Genomic DNA, 15772 nt, shown 5'->3' with positions numbered 1-15772 from the left:
ATTATCATTTTGCGACTCAGTGACGATAGGGAATGATAACGGTCAATTTTAGGTCATAGCGAGTACGTCAAGTTTGTAACCTTCGCCTGTAATACGGGAACGATTATGAAAGAGAATTTTTAGAGCTTAAGAAGGGGCAGGTATCATGTTCCAAGCATCGCGAGATATAATGGCTTTGATCTTTGTTATTTAAGTGGTCACATGGAAAGTGCTGCCAGTATGGTCAGTATCTTGGTGAGTGGGGGATTCGTCTGTGAAAACTCGAATTTGACGAGCCAGAGTTTCTGTGTCGCCATGTTGTAACACGAAATCAGTCAACAATCACCTTCTTCAGCTGTTTTGGTTCAGCAAATTCTCTTTGATATCCCCGCAGTTTGGCTTCAAATACACTTGCATTGATTCAATTCTAAAGTACCTCAATTCCTCTTCACAAATACTTGAAATGATTTCAAACGCATCTTACATTCTCTTCGTAAGTGTTTTAGGTTTGCGATCTCAAATTACTTACAGGTACTTGAGCATTTCGAATCGTTGAAAGTTTGCCTCAAGTTCATTTCAAATTCTAATTCACCTCATGTGGCTGTCTCAGATTCATTTCCAAACTAGATCAGATTGGCACCAGACGCTCCTCAAATTCCATTTCAGCATAATTTAAAAATTCATTCATACTCACTTCACATTCATTTCACACGTACCTTACACTTCTTCACTTCACAGTCAGTTATTTCCGCAACAGGCGATGATGTCTCCTCGTCTAAAGTTGGTTCCAGCTGATTTTCAGCGATCCGACTTTTTGGGAGACAAAATTTTAACTTCAAAATACAGTTTGTAGATGTTAATTGGAATTATGTATACAGTTTGAAGATGTTGTGATATATATACATATATAAAGTTTCTCTTCTCTCTCTCTCTCTCTCTCTCTCTCTCTCTCTCTCTCTCTCTCTCTCTGTGCGTGTGTGTTTCTGTGCGAGTACACTGATACTCATGAACATATATATGACATACATATAAAAAAGAGTCTCTCTCTCTCTCTCTCTCTCTCTCTCTCTCTCTCTCTCTCTCTCTCTGTGCGTGTGTTTCTGTGTGAGTATACTAATTTTCATGAACGTATATATGATATATATCATATACATATAAAAAGTCTCTCTCTCTCTCTATATATATATATATATATATATATATATATATATATATATATAAATGGATAGATAGATAGATATAGATATATGCGTGTGTGCTTCAGTGTGAATATACGGACACTCACGAACGTATGTATAACACATATACATATATATAAAAAACAGCTGTCATCAGTAAAAGACCGTAACTTGTCCACAGCTGGCAAAAATCTTGGACAATTGCCTAAGTCGGGGCACAGTGCGCCGTGCGCTGCTGGGGTTGGTGGACGGCTGTTGAGAAAAAGTCCAGTCAATAATTACCGGATCAGCTTTGCCAGGTAGAAAATGAAATGACAGACAGAGAGACGGGGAATGCAACACACAGATGGATAAACTTCATAGAAGAATAAACGCATAGATGAATAAAAACAACAAACTTTTCTACACCAACGTTATTCCCGAGCGGGGAAGTTATACCAACGTTGTGGATTGCCCGGAGTACTGTAGGTGGCGATGAACCTCTTGCATTGCTTGCCGACTTTTCTCATCCGTTCCTTTTGGTCGCTTCCACCTTAGGCTGTCTGACTCCTTTAACTTGACCTCATTTAAGAGCGAATCCTATCGGACCAATCCAATGCTGGGACCTAAGAGGTCATTCAGCGCTGCAAGGAAAACTGAGGGTAAAAGAGGGTTGAAAGGTGTAACAGGAGGAAAACCTCGCAGTTGGGTTGGAAAGTAAGATGGAAGAAAGAGAATATGAACGGAGGTTCAGTAAAAGGAATGAAATAGGTTGCAGTTAGGGGCCGAACGGACGCTGCAAAGAACCTAAAGTAATGTCTGCAGTGCATGGCATGAGGTGCACTGATGACACTGCCTACCGTATTAGGCCAACCCGGTGGGAGTCTGGTCTCAAGCAAAAATAAAAAGTTTTGAAAAAAGAAAGTTATTAAAAAAGTAAAGATGGAGATAAATAAATAAATAAAGTGCTCTAAAGCTTTCACTCGAGCAAGAGCCATGGCGCAAAGTCATTGGCTTCCGTATAGGGGGGATAGTGTCGTCAGTGCACCTCATGCTATGAACTGTAGGCATTACTTACTGTTCTTTGCAGCGTCCTTTCTGCCCCTAGCTGCAACCCCTTTCATTCCTTTTACTCCACCTCCGTTCATGTTCTCTTTCTTCCATCTTGCTTTCCACCCTCTCCTAACAATTGTTTCATCGTGCAACTGCGAGGTTTCCCTCCTGTTACATCTCTCAGACTTTTCAGCGCTGAATGACCTCATAGGTCCCAGCGCTTGGCCTTTGGCTAACGTTCTATATTCCGCAAAGTCACTGGCACTGAGAGATGTTAAATTGGTGCCAATGCCCTTAGCTAAGGCATCTTTCCAGAAACAAAGGTCGCGAGAATCCTTCAGAATTCGCGAAGCCTGGGAAATGACTAAATGTACAGAGCTTTTCGAGAGCTGTGTAACCCAGGGCACTGTTGATCCTTCCACTCCTGTAGTGCAGAGCAGTTTGTTTATCGAGGGTTTATCGCGTTGACGGAACCCTACTTAGTTCCGGTCAGTGGCCCATTGTGCGATGCGTTTGTTTTGTAAACTAACAGCCATCAGTGGTTCTCCGAGAGGGACGCCATTTGTTCTGCTCTCTCTCTCTCTCTCTCTCTCTCTCTCTCTCTCTCTCTCTCTCTCTCTCTCTCTCTCTCGGAGGAGGAGAAGAAGAAGAAGAAGAAGAAGAGCAGATGGGGAACAAAACATTAGAGTTAATGAACAAGAAGAAGAAGAAGAGGGGGAGGAGGAAGCAAAAGTGATAAAGGAAGAAAACCAGGCAAATAAAGGGTAAGGAGAGGAGGAAGGGAAGTGATGAAAGTGGCGAGGATGGAGAAGATGGAGAGGAAGACTTCATAAGGAATGAACAGGAGACAGAGAGAAGAGAAGACGGAGGAAGGGGTAAGAAGAGAAAGACGAGCAACAGGGAAATGGATCGTAAGAGGGAAATGAAGAAAAATGGAGGTGAAAAGAACCAAAAGTAAAAAACAAAACAAAAAAATAATAAAAAAAAATAAGGAAAAGAAATGAAGGGAAGAAGAAAAAGTAGGTTTTGGGAGAGACAGGAATGTAACTTTTGGGGAGGAGAGACTTTTTTTTTTTGAGGCGATTTGGGTGAAGTTGGGTGGGGGGAAGTTTATAGTAATATTGACGCAAAGAATGCAACGCCTTTCCTAATCTTTCCCTTCTCTTCTCCTCCTCCTCCTCCTCCTCCTCCTCCTCCTCCTCAGAATAGCATCTCCCTCCTCCTCCCCCCTTCCCCATCCTTTCGCTAATTCCCTCACGAAGATGCAAGTCCCATCCAAACCCTAACCCCACCCCCCGCCGCGTCCCCACCCCTGCAAAGTGCAGAAGTATTGAAGTGGGCGGACCAAGGTCTTCGAGGGCACACTTATCCAAGGCTCAGATGTCGTGACATCCTCAGCATCCTTTCTACCCCTCCCTGAGGCTTCCCACCTCTGTCACCCACCATCCCCCTCCCTTATCCCCATCTCCCCTGTCAGCCAGCAAAGTACACATATTATTATTATTATTATTATTATTATTATTATTATTATTATTATTATTATTATTATTATTATTATTAGTGAAATCCACAGATCTTCTGATGGACTTACCAGAAAATGAGAAACATGACAAAAACACAGCCCTGAATTCCACATTAAATGAGAAACACGACGAAAACACAGCCCTGAATTCCACATTAGATGAGAAACATGACAAAAACGCAGCCCTGAATTCTACATTAAACGAGAAACATGACAAAAACACAGCCCTGAATTCCACATTAAACGAGAAACATGACAAAAACACAGCCCTGAATTCCACATTAAATGAGAAACCTGACAAAAACACAGCCCTGAATTCCACATTAAATGAGAAACCTGACAAAAACACAGCCCTGAATTCCACATTAAATGAGAAACAAGACAAAAACGCAATCCTGAACTTGCAGGGAGTGTGAGGGACTTCATTCTGGTTTTCTATTCAGTTCTTTCTAACTCCTACCTATGTCACCTCCCACCCCTCCTCCCCCTCATCCCCCTCCCCTCCCTCTGCCCGCTGCCTCCTTCCCTTACAGCAGCACTTTCAGATCATTAATCTAATTAAGAAATTTAATAAGTAAATAGATAAATAACATCAGAAGCTAATATCAGCGTCTATTGGAAGAAGAATGTTACGCTATTATTTATCGCTCTTGTTCTTCTCATTATCATCATAAGTCATATTCTGATGTGTTGTTATCATCGCCCACCTTCCGGTGTGTAGGTTATTATTATTATTATATTGTTATTATTATTATTCTCCTTCCGGTGGCTCGGTGGCTCGATTATTATTATTATATTGTTCTCCTTCCGGTGGCTAGATTATTATTATTATTATTATTATTATTATTATTATTATTATTATTATTATTATTATTATTATTATTATCGTACACTTTCCAGTGAGCAGCATTTTTTATCTTTTTTATTTATATTTCTAATAAATTATTGAAGTTGCACATGTCTCTACTACCCACCTTTAGTCGTCGTCCGTGCGCTGGTCTTGTAGTGTGACTTGCAGCTTCACTCCTTTTGTTAATTTCATAGGCGTTTTGTATTGTTTTAGCGCCGTGTTCGGGTTTACACATGATATTAATTTTGCATATTGATATAACTGCTAGAATAAAATAGAATGAAGAAATATAAGAAGATTTTTGGAGGAGTAAGCGTTAGATTCTGCCTGTCCTGACGCCAGTTCGAGTCTTGACAGAGAGGGATGGTTTATTATTTTAATAAAAAGAAAAAAACAAGTAAAAAATATGCCGAATTTATCACAGCTCGATCGAGTTTTCTGTACAGCGCATAATCAAGGCCACCGAAAATAGATCTATCTTTTGGTGGTCTCGGTATAATGCTGTGTGAACCGCGGCCCATGAAACTTTAACCACGACCCGGTGGTGGCCTGTACTGTATAGTTGCCAGACGCACGATTATGGATAACTTTAACCTTAAATAAAGTAAAAACTACTGAGGGTAGAGGGCTGCAATTTTGTATGTTTGATGATTGGATGATCAACATATCGGTTTGCAGCCCTCTAGCCTCAGTAGTTTTTAAGATATGAGGGCGGACAGCAAAAGTGCGGACGGACAGACAAAGCCGGCACAATAGTTCTCTTTTACAGAAAGCTAAAAAGGCAGATTGGAGAATTTGAAAGGTAAAAATGAATCTCTATTTTTTCTTTCACAAGTGACTTTCTCTTGGGAACACTCGTTGGCATGAGTGGGCCTACACAAATCACGTACCATTTCGATATCATTCTGATATTGAAGTTGTCGTTGCGTTTGATCGTAGCATTTTCAAAACAAAACAAAACAAAAAAAAAGGAAATAAAATGTAAATGAGAAAACTGAACATTGGAGGAATGTTACTGGTATTGATTGCAGTTTAACCAGTTATATCCGAATCTCAAGGGTACTGATTCATACGCCTATTCGTTGAGGGGTTTGTATTCGCTTGTGCATTTTGTATTCTCCCGTGTATTCTGTATTCGCGTCTGCATTCTTATTTGACTGTGCATTCTGTATTTGCTTGAACCGTCTGTATTCGCTTGGGCATTCTATATTTGCTTGTGCATTCTGTACTGCATTCTGTATTTGCCTGTGTATTCTGCATTCGCTTTTGCATTCTGCATTTGCTTGTGCATTCTGTATTCGCGTTTGCATTCTGTATTTGCCTTTGCATTCTGTATTCGCGTTTGCACTCTGTATTTGCCTGTGCATTCTGTATTCGCGTTTGCATTCTGCATTTGCCTGTGCATTCTGTATTCGCGTTTGCACTCTGTATTTGCCTGTGCATTCTGTATTCGCGTTTGCATTCTGTATTTGCCTATGCATTCTGTATTTGTTTGTTTATTCTGTATTCTCCTGTACATTCTGATAATGCGGGTGCATTCTGTATTTGCTTGAACAATCTGTATTCGCACTTGCATTCTATATATGCTTGTGCATTACGTATTCACCCGTACATTCTGTATTCGTTTGTGCATTATGTATTCGCTTGTGGATCCCATATCTGTTGGTAAGTATGTATTTGTTTACGCATTCCATATTCGTTTGTTCAATCTGTTGTGCATTGCATATATGCTTGTGCACTGTGTATCCACTTGTACATTTCGAATGTGCTTGAGCATTCTGTATTCTCTTGTGCATTCGACTGGAACGAGTTTGGAACATCAGTAAGTGTTTTCATTCGCCAGCGAGCGGTTCGTGTCAGCTTCTGGCCCACTCGATAACGTGGAATATGTTCCAGTGTCTTATCCCAAAAGAGAACAGACGTTAAACATATAGCCTTTCGAACGAAATGAAAAAAGAAAAAAAACGTACATGCAAGTTCATAGCAGATGTGTATAACAAAAAGTAAGGAAGTGAGGAGTAAGCATAAGCGTAGACATATTCATATATACTGAAGCAAGTGACGTAGATTTAAAAGAACTGTGTGATTTGTGTATGTGTATGTATGTATATATATATATATATATATATATATATATATATATATATATATATATATATATTATATTACATATATATATATATATATATATATATATATATATATATATATATATATATTATATAAATATATATGCATATGTATGTGTGTATTAGTTTTTGTATAAATGTATTATTATACATGTTGCAGGCACGTGGAATATAGGCACAGCAATAGACAGCTTCTTGAAATATATAAATAAAAGCAAAATGAAACGGTTCACGTACAGGAAACCATTACCTAGAACGATGCAGTTGCTTCCTACTGACTGCAGTGCTCAAGCAAATGCCATGGGAAAAGGAAACAGTGCGTGCATATGCAGCAGTATAGAATACAAGTACGTAAGTGTATTCAGTATTTAAGTAAACAAAACTTATTTACTCTTACACAGCACTTGCCGCTGTCGTCTGTTGGCCAGCCAGAAACAGGAGACGAGAAAGTATGCACATACCATAACCTGTAGTTATGGACGCTCGGGGAAAAATAAAAAAAAGGAGGGGGGGCGAAAAAAGCGTAAAATCGTGGATTACTTCCTGTTTCCGGTAAGGGTTCTGCGAGGGGGGAGGGGGTAGTAGGGAATAGAGGGTCGATTTCGGGGGGAGGGGGTTCGCATAGTCGCGGTTGACGAACCGTCTTTTACTGGGAGCATCGATGTATGTTCGCAGAGGGATCACTTATGGGGAGGGTAGGGGTGGGGAAGGGAAGGGCCGGGTTTTGGGGTTCTTAGAAAATCAATTGATTATAGTTTAACCTTTGATGTTGAATAAAACCTTAACATACTGATACTGATAGGAAATGTTGAGTGCCACTCAACTCCCTCTTCTAGATGATAGTAGTAGTGGTAGCCAAGTTTTAGTTATTTAGCGCGAATTTCGATGATGATTAAAATGATAATGATGATGATAGTTTAGAAGACAAAAGACCGTTCTTGCGTAGGTTTTTGAGGCAGTGTCATAACAACATTGCACACTAAAAGGGTCTTTTCGTTTCTCTCCTCCATTTGCCGAAACGTGATTGTTCTTTGTATAATAATAATAATTTGTATAATAATAATAATAATAATAATAATAATAATAATAACAACAAATTTCAGTTGACAATTACCAGGTCCTTTTGTTTACCAAATGACGTTCGAAGAGAAGAGACACAAACAACAGTAACAACAACAAAAGCAACAACAAGAACCGCAACAAATGAAAGACAACTGTGTCTTCCCACTCATCGAACTGGTTACAAACAAGTGTGTCACCGAGGGAGGGAGGGAAGGAAGCCGCAATTAACCAGTTCATTGTTGCAGAGAGAGAGAGAGAGAGAGAGAGAGAGAGAGAGAGAGAGAGGCTGCAACGAAAATGAATCGTTTAGGATTTAGTGTCTTGTTTCTTTAGAAGCCTTTGCTTTCAGGCTTTGGATGCCTCTTCTTTTCTCTGTGTTCCCTGTTGCTTTTCTTGATCTTCGTCGAGGATTATTCTTTCCTCCTTCATCGATGACTAGTTCTCTCCCTCCGCAGCCATGCTGTGGAATGCCGTGGCCAATGTGGTCTTCCATTATCGGGAAACCGTGTCTGTCAGACGTCCTTGGGACCTTTGCGGTGAAAATTAAAGATTCAACAGAAACGAGAGACAGAAAGGACAAGAGGTTTCTAATAGAAAATCCAATAGAGGAAACCTTGAAGACATTTCTAGAGTGGAAACAGAGACATTGCTTGGGTAGAATAATTAATGAATCAGCAGATTTGCTATTGTTCACATTTTTTACTCCGTAGGGGGTTAGTGCACCTCATCCGGTGCACTGTAGGTATTGCTTAAGGTTGTTTGCAGCGTCCCTTCGGCCCTTAGCTGCAGCCATTTTTACCCCTTGTACTGTACCTCCGTTCATATTCTGTTTCTTCTAGCTTACTTTCCACCCTCTCCTAACAGTTGTTTCACATTGCAACATGCGAGGTTTTCCTCCTATTACACCTTTCAAACCTTTTTGCTGTCAATTTATTTTTCAGAGCTGAATGACCCCATAGGTCCCAGCTCTTGGTCTTCGGCCTGAAGTCCATAATCTATTCTATTGGTCACATTTTAAAAATACTTAATGTTTTTCTTTTCTGAGCAGATCACAAAGACCAAAAAACTAGTCTGAAATCCCAGGCACGTCAATAAAAAAAAAAATAATGCAGTATTGAGCTTTATCACTCATTCTCTCCCGGCGTCTGTGACCCTGGTAGTTGTGACTCCAAATAACCTGTACTTAATTTGAACTTACTCATTTGATTGTGAGTGTCTGATTGTTACCTACTGCCAACACGTTTCTGAAGTCTGATCTCGAAGCTGGTCACCCACCTAAGTACAAACCAAACTAAACGGTGCTTATCTTTGCTGATCAGAAGTCCAGATGTGTTATATAACTCCTACCGACTTTGTCTCTTGTGATCTATTGCCGCTTGCACCAGGCTGTCAAGTTTTGTTGACAGTTCCGGTAACTTTTCATGTCTGCCCGTCTGAATGTCCCTTTGTATGCCCTTTCGTCAGTCCGCTAAGGCTTCAGGCCAAGGTTATACTAGAGGTCGGAGGTCAAATATGAATTTGCCACAGTAGGGACCCAAACACATTTTGTTTCCCAGTTCCTGAATGTTAACACCCACCCAGCCATTTATCAGTGCTTAAAAAAGGAGTTGCTTGTCTCTGACGTCATCTTAAAGGTTGGTTTCAATTAGGACACTTCCGGTTATAGGAACCAGAGTCTACCGTGGGATTCCTACTATTTTTCCGCTTTTGTGCTGGAAGGATTCTTCCCTTTATTATTCATTTGGAGGAACAAACAGTGAACATTGAGTCGCACAGCAGATTTCCTCAGAATTTGTAACAAAAGTAAGAGGTAAAAAGAAAAAGTCTGATTAAATTAGAAAGGAAAAAAAGATATACAAATAACACCTATACATATACATAGCCAGTAATGTTAAAAAAAAAAAAAACGACGATGAATGGTACTTCACAAGATGCCGTATAACCGCCTATAAACTTACAAGTCTCTCAGGAAGATTGTTCCACAGTCTTGCAGTGAATGGGAACGAAAGAAATTCGGTGCAATGGGCAACGGGACGTCTTGGCACATCGACAGCGTGCCAGACCTAGCCACTACACCCAGCGGCAGCATCATTCTACATCGACATCTACATTCTACAGAGGATGTGCAACTGGAACTTCAGATGTTCAAGCGAAGATGCAATGCATTACTTCCCTATGGCTATTCTCCTTGCATTTTAATACATTTTCATCTATTTATTATTTTATTAATTTATTTTTTCTTTTTTAATAAGTGACATCTCTTCTTTCCGTATTTCCCTGAAACCTCCTCTTACTTCTAGCTAATGAACACCATATTCTTCGGAAGACTGAATTCAAGTCAGTGACCCTTGTGGTGGGCTTGTTCCGTATGAATAGGTTTCATCTTCTGAATAATAATAATAATAATAATAATAATAATAATAATAATAATAATAATAATAATAATAATAATAATAATAATAATAAAATCTTTAAGGAATTAGTAAAGTATCACAAATCACCCATGTCTTCTTGTTCTCACGAGACAGATTTCACCATCTGGTGCCTTTCCTGAAGTTCCATATCAGATAAATCTATTGCTAATTCTCGATGCAGCAATTCCCTATCAGGCGTCTGGGTTTGTCTTTAATAGTCCGGAGGTCCACATCAGGACCTCATATTTACTTCAGAATCTTTGCTCACACTTTGGAGAAGGGTCCGAGGTAACGTGAGGTCAGCTTAATCAATTATTATTATTATTATTATTATTATTATTATTATTATTATTATTATTTTGTTGAATAATATGGCTACATTATACGAATTGATATTGTACCGAGTTTTCTCAATTCTTCTTATAATTCGCTTTTCCTACACATTATAGGAAAAATTGAGAAAACTCAGTATAAAATCAATTCGCATAATGTAGTCATATTATTCAACAAAACTTTCCTTAAAGATGGTCTTCTTCCTTATTATTATTATTATTATTATTATTATTATTATTATTATTATTATTATTATTATTATTATTATTATTATTATTATTCCGTATCTTTAACAAATACTAGCGCTGTCATTACTCTTCGCTACTGCTGTTGATGTATATTTTAACGTTTATTTATTGATCTAATTTTAATTTTGACAGTTTTTCAGATCTCTCTCTCTCTCTCTCTCTCTCTCTCTCTCTCTCTCTCTCCCCCGAGCATCCCGCGTTTGAATCCCACATGCTTGTGTTGACCTAAGCTGTGAATTGGTACTTGGTATGTGGTGTTCGGCCGACTGTGGCGGGTCACAGAAGAGAGAGAGAGAGAGAGAGAGAGAGAGAGAGAGAGAGAGAGACCCAGGCAATCAGTGCCAAGTGATAAGTATAAGTTGATGCCATTTTGAGATGAAATGAAGAATATTATTATTATTATTATGAGGAGTACCTCGACGAGACTGTCCACCCACATGGTAGATTCTCTCTCTCTCTCTCTCTCTCTCTCTCTCTCTCTCTCTCTCTCTCTCTCTCTCTCTCTCTCTCCTGTTCCTGAATCATTCATAATTCCTTTGTAGGAAAGTGCAGTGAAACAAAGCAATTACGCAATTATTCTTCCCCCGTGAAAATCACGTCACCCCAGACCTCAGATGAGACCCTCTCGCAATTACAGGAAATTCCCCAAAATATGATCAATGACAGGGTCTGGGTACAGAATGGGGATGGATGTTGGGTGGGGGCTAGTCATCCCCTTGGGGCTAGTTCAGGAGGCTGGATTTTGGTCAGGGGTCTTGGTTATGTTTGGTGGTGGGGTGGGGGAGGGGGGTGGATTAGGGGGGTGCCTTAGAAAACTCCAAACGGTGAATGGATTTTCAAGCTGATAATAACGGATCGTCTGAAAGAGCTTCTTCTTCTTCTTCTTCTTCTTCTTCTTCTTCTTCTTCTTCTTCCGGTGTGGCAAGACGGAGGAGGAGGAGGCATACGAGGGGAAAAGGATGGTGGTTGATTCCTCTCGGTTCGAGGGGAATTTAAGAGGGAGTTCCGGTTGTAATTCGGTTGAGGACTTGCGGTTGAGAGGGGAGGGGCGGAAGTGGTTGCATCAAAGAGAAGCGCCGACGAGCAGCTGATATCGGAGGAGATGATGATTCACGAATTAGGATGATTGGAGCAGCTGGTAACGGAAGAGCCGAGAATGACGCCGATAATGAGGAAGGAAGGAGGAGAGACGTAGCGAAGAGGAGGAGGAGGAGGAGGAGGCTGATGAGATAATGAGAGCCGAGAAAGAATGAATGAAGTAGGTAAAGATTGAACGAATTAAGGTGCACGACGCGAAAGATTTAAAAAAAAAAATAAAAGTGGTGTAGGTTGATTGACGATTTATCAATGATTTCCTGGTATGTCGTCAATGGGGTTTGTTGTATTTGGAATTCCGGGTATTCTAAGTTGAAGAGGAAAACTCTCGTTTTTAAAAGTAGTATATATATATATATATATATATATATATATATATATATATATATATATATATATATATATATATATATGTGTGTGTGTGTGTGTGTGTGTGTGTGTGTGTGTACTTGAATCTTATGAGAGAAATTGGTGTCTTTGTGGAATTTAAATTACTTTGTCAAGTAGAGAGAGAGAGAGAGAGAGAGAATCAGGTCGGTGTTAACTGAAACCACAGTAATGAGAGAGAGAGAGAGAGAGAGAGAGAGAGAGAGAGAGAGAGAGAGAAGGAAGGCCACATAGCTAGAATGCATGACACAGAATCAGCAAACCAAACACAATATATATTTGTGGTAAACCACAGTCTTCTTCCTCTTCTCCTTCTTGATAAAGAAAAGAAAAGCTTCGCAGTGAGGAGAATGTTTTGATTCTATTCATTTGTTCATCTATTTATATATATAATTTTTGTTTAAATAGCTTCTAATAAGTCTTTAGTACATGTTTACACATGAGTTGCGTCCCAAGTTTTTAGTTTTCTGTGAAAGAAAACTGCTGAGATGGCTTTTTCTGTCCGCCCTCAGATCTTAAAAACTACTGAGGCTAGAGGGCTGCACATTGGTTAGTTGATCATCCACCCTCCATTCATCAAACATACCAAATTGCAGCCCTCTAGATTAAAGTTATCCATGATCGTGCGTCTGGCACCGCTATAGGTGCCAACAACACAGGCCACCACCGGGCGGTGGCTGCAAGTTTCATGGGCCGCGGCTGAGAGTTCCATGGGCCGTGGCTGAGAGTTTTATACAGCATTATACGCTGTACAGATAACTCGATTGCGCCGAAGAAACTTCGGCGCATTTTTTACTTGTTAAAGACTGAATACACTTTACTTGGCCTACTATTTTTAAAGTGGTGTCACTGTAGGCTTACAATATCTACACCTTGCATGTTTCTTTTCAATGCACATAACTTGCTTGCTTTCAAATATGTCTACGCCATTATTCTAACAGCTTTTAACTTGAAGACCTGTTTGCTTCTTGCATATGTTTTTAAATAGTCCAACACTTTGCATGCAAAAAAGCCTCTAATTTTCATATTTTTTTCAGATGTATATACTTTCACTTTACATATGTAGCAAAACCTTCGTATACTTTAAAGTGTCTGTTTTACCAGGAATATTTCTTAAATAAGCCTATACAATAATTAGGTTCAGAAATGCCTAAATATTACATACATGAGAAATATTTACGCCTTGCATATTTTCCCACAAATGGAGTATATACAGTATGTTACAGGCAGATGGCGAAACCAGGCATTTCGCGAATTGCCTGAAATCTCAGGCAGATAGCGAAATGCACTTAGGGGCATTTGATCCCCCAAGGGGCTAGTACAAAACACGGCGAAACAGTGACTCATCTGCAGTTTCGCCGTGTTTAGTACTAGCCCCGGGGGGTCAAATGTATTTCGTCGTGTTTAGTACTAGCCCCTGGGGGATCAAATGTATTTCGTCGTGTTTAGTTCTAGCCCCTGGGGGATCAAATGTATTTTGTCGTGTTTAGTACTAGCCCCTGGGGGGTCAAAGGTATTTCGTCGTGTTTAGTGCTAGCCCCTGGGGCGTTAAATGTATTTCATCGTGTTTAGTACTAGCCCCCTGGGGATCAAATGTATTTTGTCGTGTTTAGTGCTAGCCCCTGGGGGATCAAAGGTATTTCGTCGTGTTTAGTACTAGACCCTGTGGGATCAAATGTATTTCGTCGTGTTTAGTGCTAGCCCCTGGGGGTCAAATGTATTTCTTCGTGTTTAGTACTAGCCCCTGGGGGATCAAATGTATTTTGTCGTGTTTAGTACTAACCCTTGGGGGTCAAATGCATTTCGCCGTGTTTAGTACTAGCCTCTGGGGGATCAAATGTCCCTAAGTGCATTTCGCTATCTGCCTGAAATTTCAGGCAGTTCGCGAAATGCCTGATTTATCTATCTGCCTGTAACATATGCGCCTTTCATCGTTTCTAAACGGATACACCTTTTAAACAATATTGTCTCACTATCTTCATCAAACATAACTTCAGCAGGGAATGGAAAAAATCCTACCCTTTTTTTTATGACAAAAGAGGCTGGATACTTATTGTCTACATCAGAAATATTATGGGATAATGTAAGAAAGTGCCTGATAATACGATTCCTACTAGAATAGAATGATCAATTTGTCCGTACATTAGCTCATTTGAAATGAGATTTCCAATATTATTATTATTATTATTATTATTATTATTATTATTATTATTATTTATTATTATTATTATTATTATATGCAATTTTGGTTGGCTATCGAAAGAGGGGGTTGGGGCCGCCTTTCCTGTTGGGTGGAAACGGTTTCGACAGCCAGCCAAAAAACGCCTATAATAATAATAATAATAATAATAATAATAATAATAATAATAATAATAATAATACTGTTATTGCCATTATTAATTCACATATACTAGCAGGTGGTTATTATTATAGAGATCTAGAAGGGGGATGAGAATGAGATCGAGGATGAGGATGAAAGGGAGACTGAGATTGAGAAAGAGGATGAAGGGAAGACTGAGATCGAGGATGAGGATGAGAGTAAGACTGAGATCAAGAAACAGGATGAGAGGAAGACTGAGATTGAGAAAGAGGATGAGGGGAAGACTGGGGTCGAGGATGAGGATGAGAGTAAGATTAAGATCGAGAAAGAGGATGAGAGGAAAACTGAGATCGAGAGGGAGGATTAAACTGAGACTGAGATCTAGAAGGAAGATGAGAAATAGTGGAAAGGAGGAGGGATGAGAGAGGAGAGGAGGAAGATAATAGGAAAAAGGAGCAATAGAGGAAAAGGAGGAAGGAGAAGGAGAGAGAGAGAGAGAGAGAGAGAGAGGAAGGAGAAGGAGGAAGATACAAGAATGAAGGAGGATTAGGGGAAAGGAGTAATGGAGGAAGGAGAAGACAGAGAAGAAAGGGAGGATACGGAGGACATTTGATGTTGGGGAAGAGAAGGAAGAGGGAATGAGAAGGGAGAGAAGAGAAAGGAGAAAGAAGAAAGAGGAAGAGGAGGAGGAGGAACATAATCTCTCTGGCTGTATCTTTAATCATTGTTTTTATTTATATCCCTTTTTTCCTCTGCTACCGCCTCAAGCATACTATTATTATTATTATTATTATTATTATTATTATTATTATTATTATTATTATTATTATTATATGTACTGTCTGCATGACGTTCTTCGTTCTCTGGTTAATTGGGGTCATGAACTGGAAAATTAGGACGTAATTATTATTGAATTATTTGGAATAAAAAAAATAAGTGTCTCGGTAATTGGATAAATAGTGTGGTATAAATCATACTGAAAAAATCCAATAAAATGACTTGAATGTATAAAGAGAGTAAAAGAAGAAAAAAAAATAAAAAAGATGGCTCGGAAGATGAATTCAAGATGAATTTCGTAAGCGTAGATTCAGTTGCAAGGAATCTGAAGCTTGCAAGGCGATGGCACGACCAGCGAGGAAGGGAGGAGGGGGGGAGGAGGAGGAGGAGGAGAAATAGGATTCCTCCTCCTGCGGTCTCGCCTCTCCGGAAGGCGTGGTGTGGCA

The 15772-nt window shown here is 39.6% G+C and overlaps 1 protein-coding gene across 1 annotated transcript; it reads left to right on the top strand.

Annotated features, from left to right (window-relative positions):
- The first annotated feature begins 3770 nt into the window (after positions 1-3770).
- LOC136842001 (uncharacterized protein DDB_G0279979-like) lies at positions 3771-14916 on the top strand. Its single transcript, XM_067109403.1, has 2 exons — positions 3771-4121; positions 14671-14916. Exons 1-2 carry the CDS (start codon positions 3771-3773, stop codon positions 14914-14916), a joined length of 597 nt encoding a protein of 198 aa, XP_066965504.1.
- Positions 14917-15772: the final 856 nt, after the last annotated feature.

The sequence above is a fragment of the Macrobrachium rosenbergii genome, chromosome 9 (genome assembly GCF_040412425.1).
Source record: "Macrobrachium rosenbergii isolate ZJJX-2024 chromosome 9, ASM4041242v1, whole genome shotgun sequence".
NCBI classification, from domain to species: domain Eukaryota; kingdom Metazoa; phylum Arthropoda; class Malacostraca; order Decapoda; family Palaemonidae; genus Macrobrachium; species Macrobrachium rosenbergii.
Note: the sequence above shows the minus strand (reverse complement) of the source record. Positions and strands in the feature narration are given on the sequence as shown.

What these genes read in the sequence shown, in the direction of transcription:
- LOC136842001 (XM_067109403.1), top strand. Translation starts at nt 3,771, where the DNA reads ATGGACTTACCAGAAAATGAGAAACATGACAAAAACACAGCCCTGAAT. An exon ending in CAATCCTGAACTTGCAGGGA is followed by an intron (nt 4,122 to 14,670) that starts GTGTGAGGGACT and finishes ATAGAGATCTAG; the next exon opens with AAGGGGGATGAGAATGAGAT.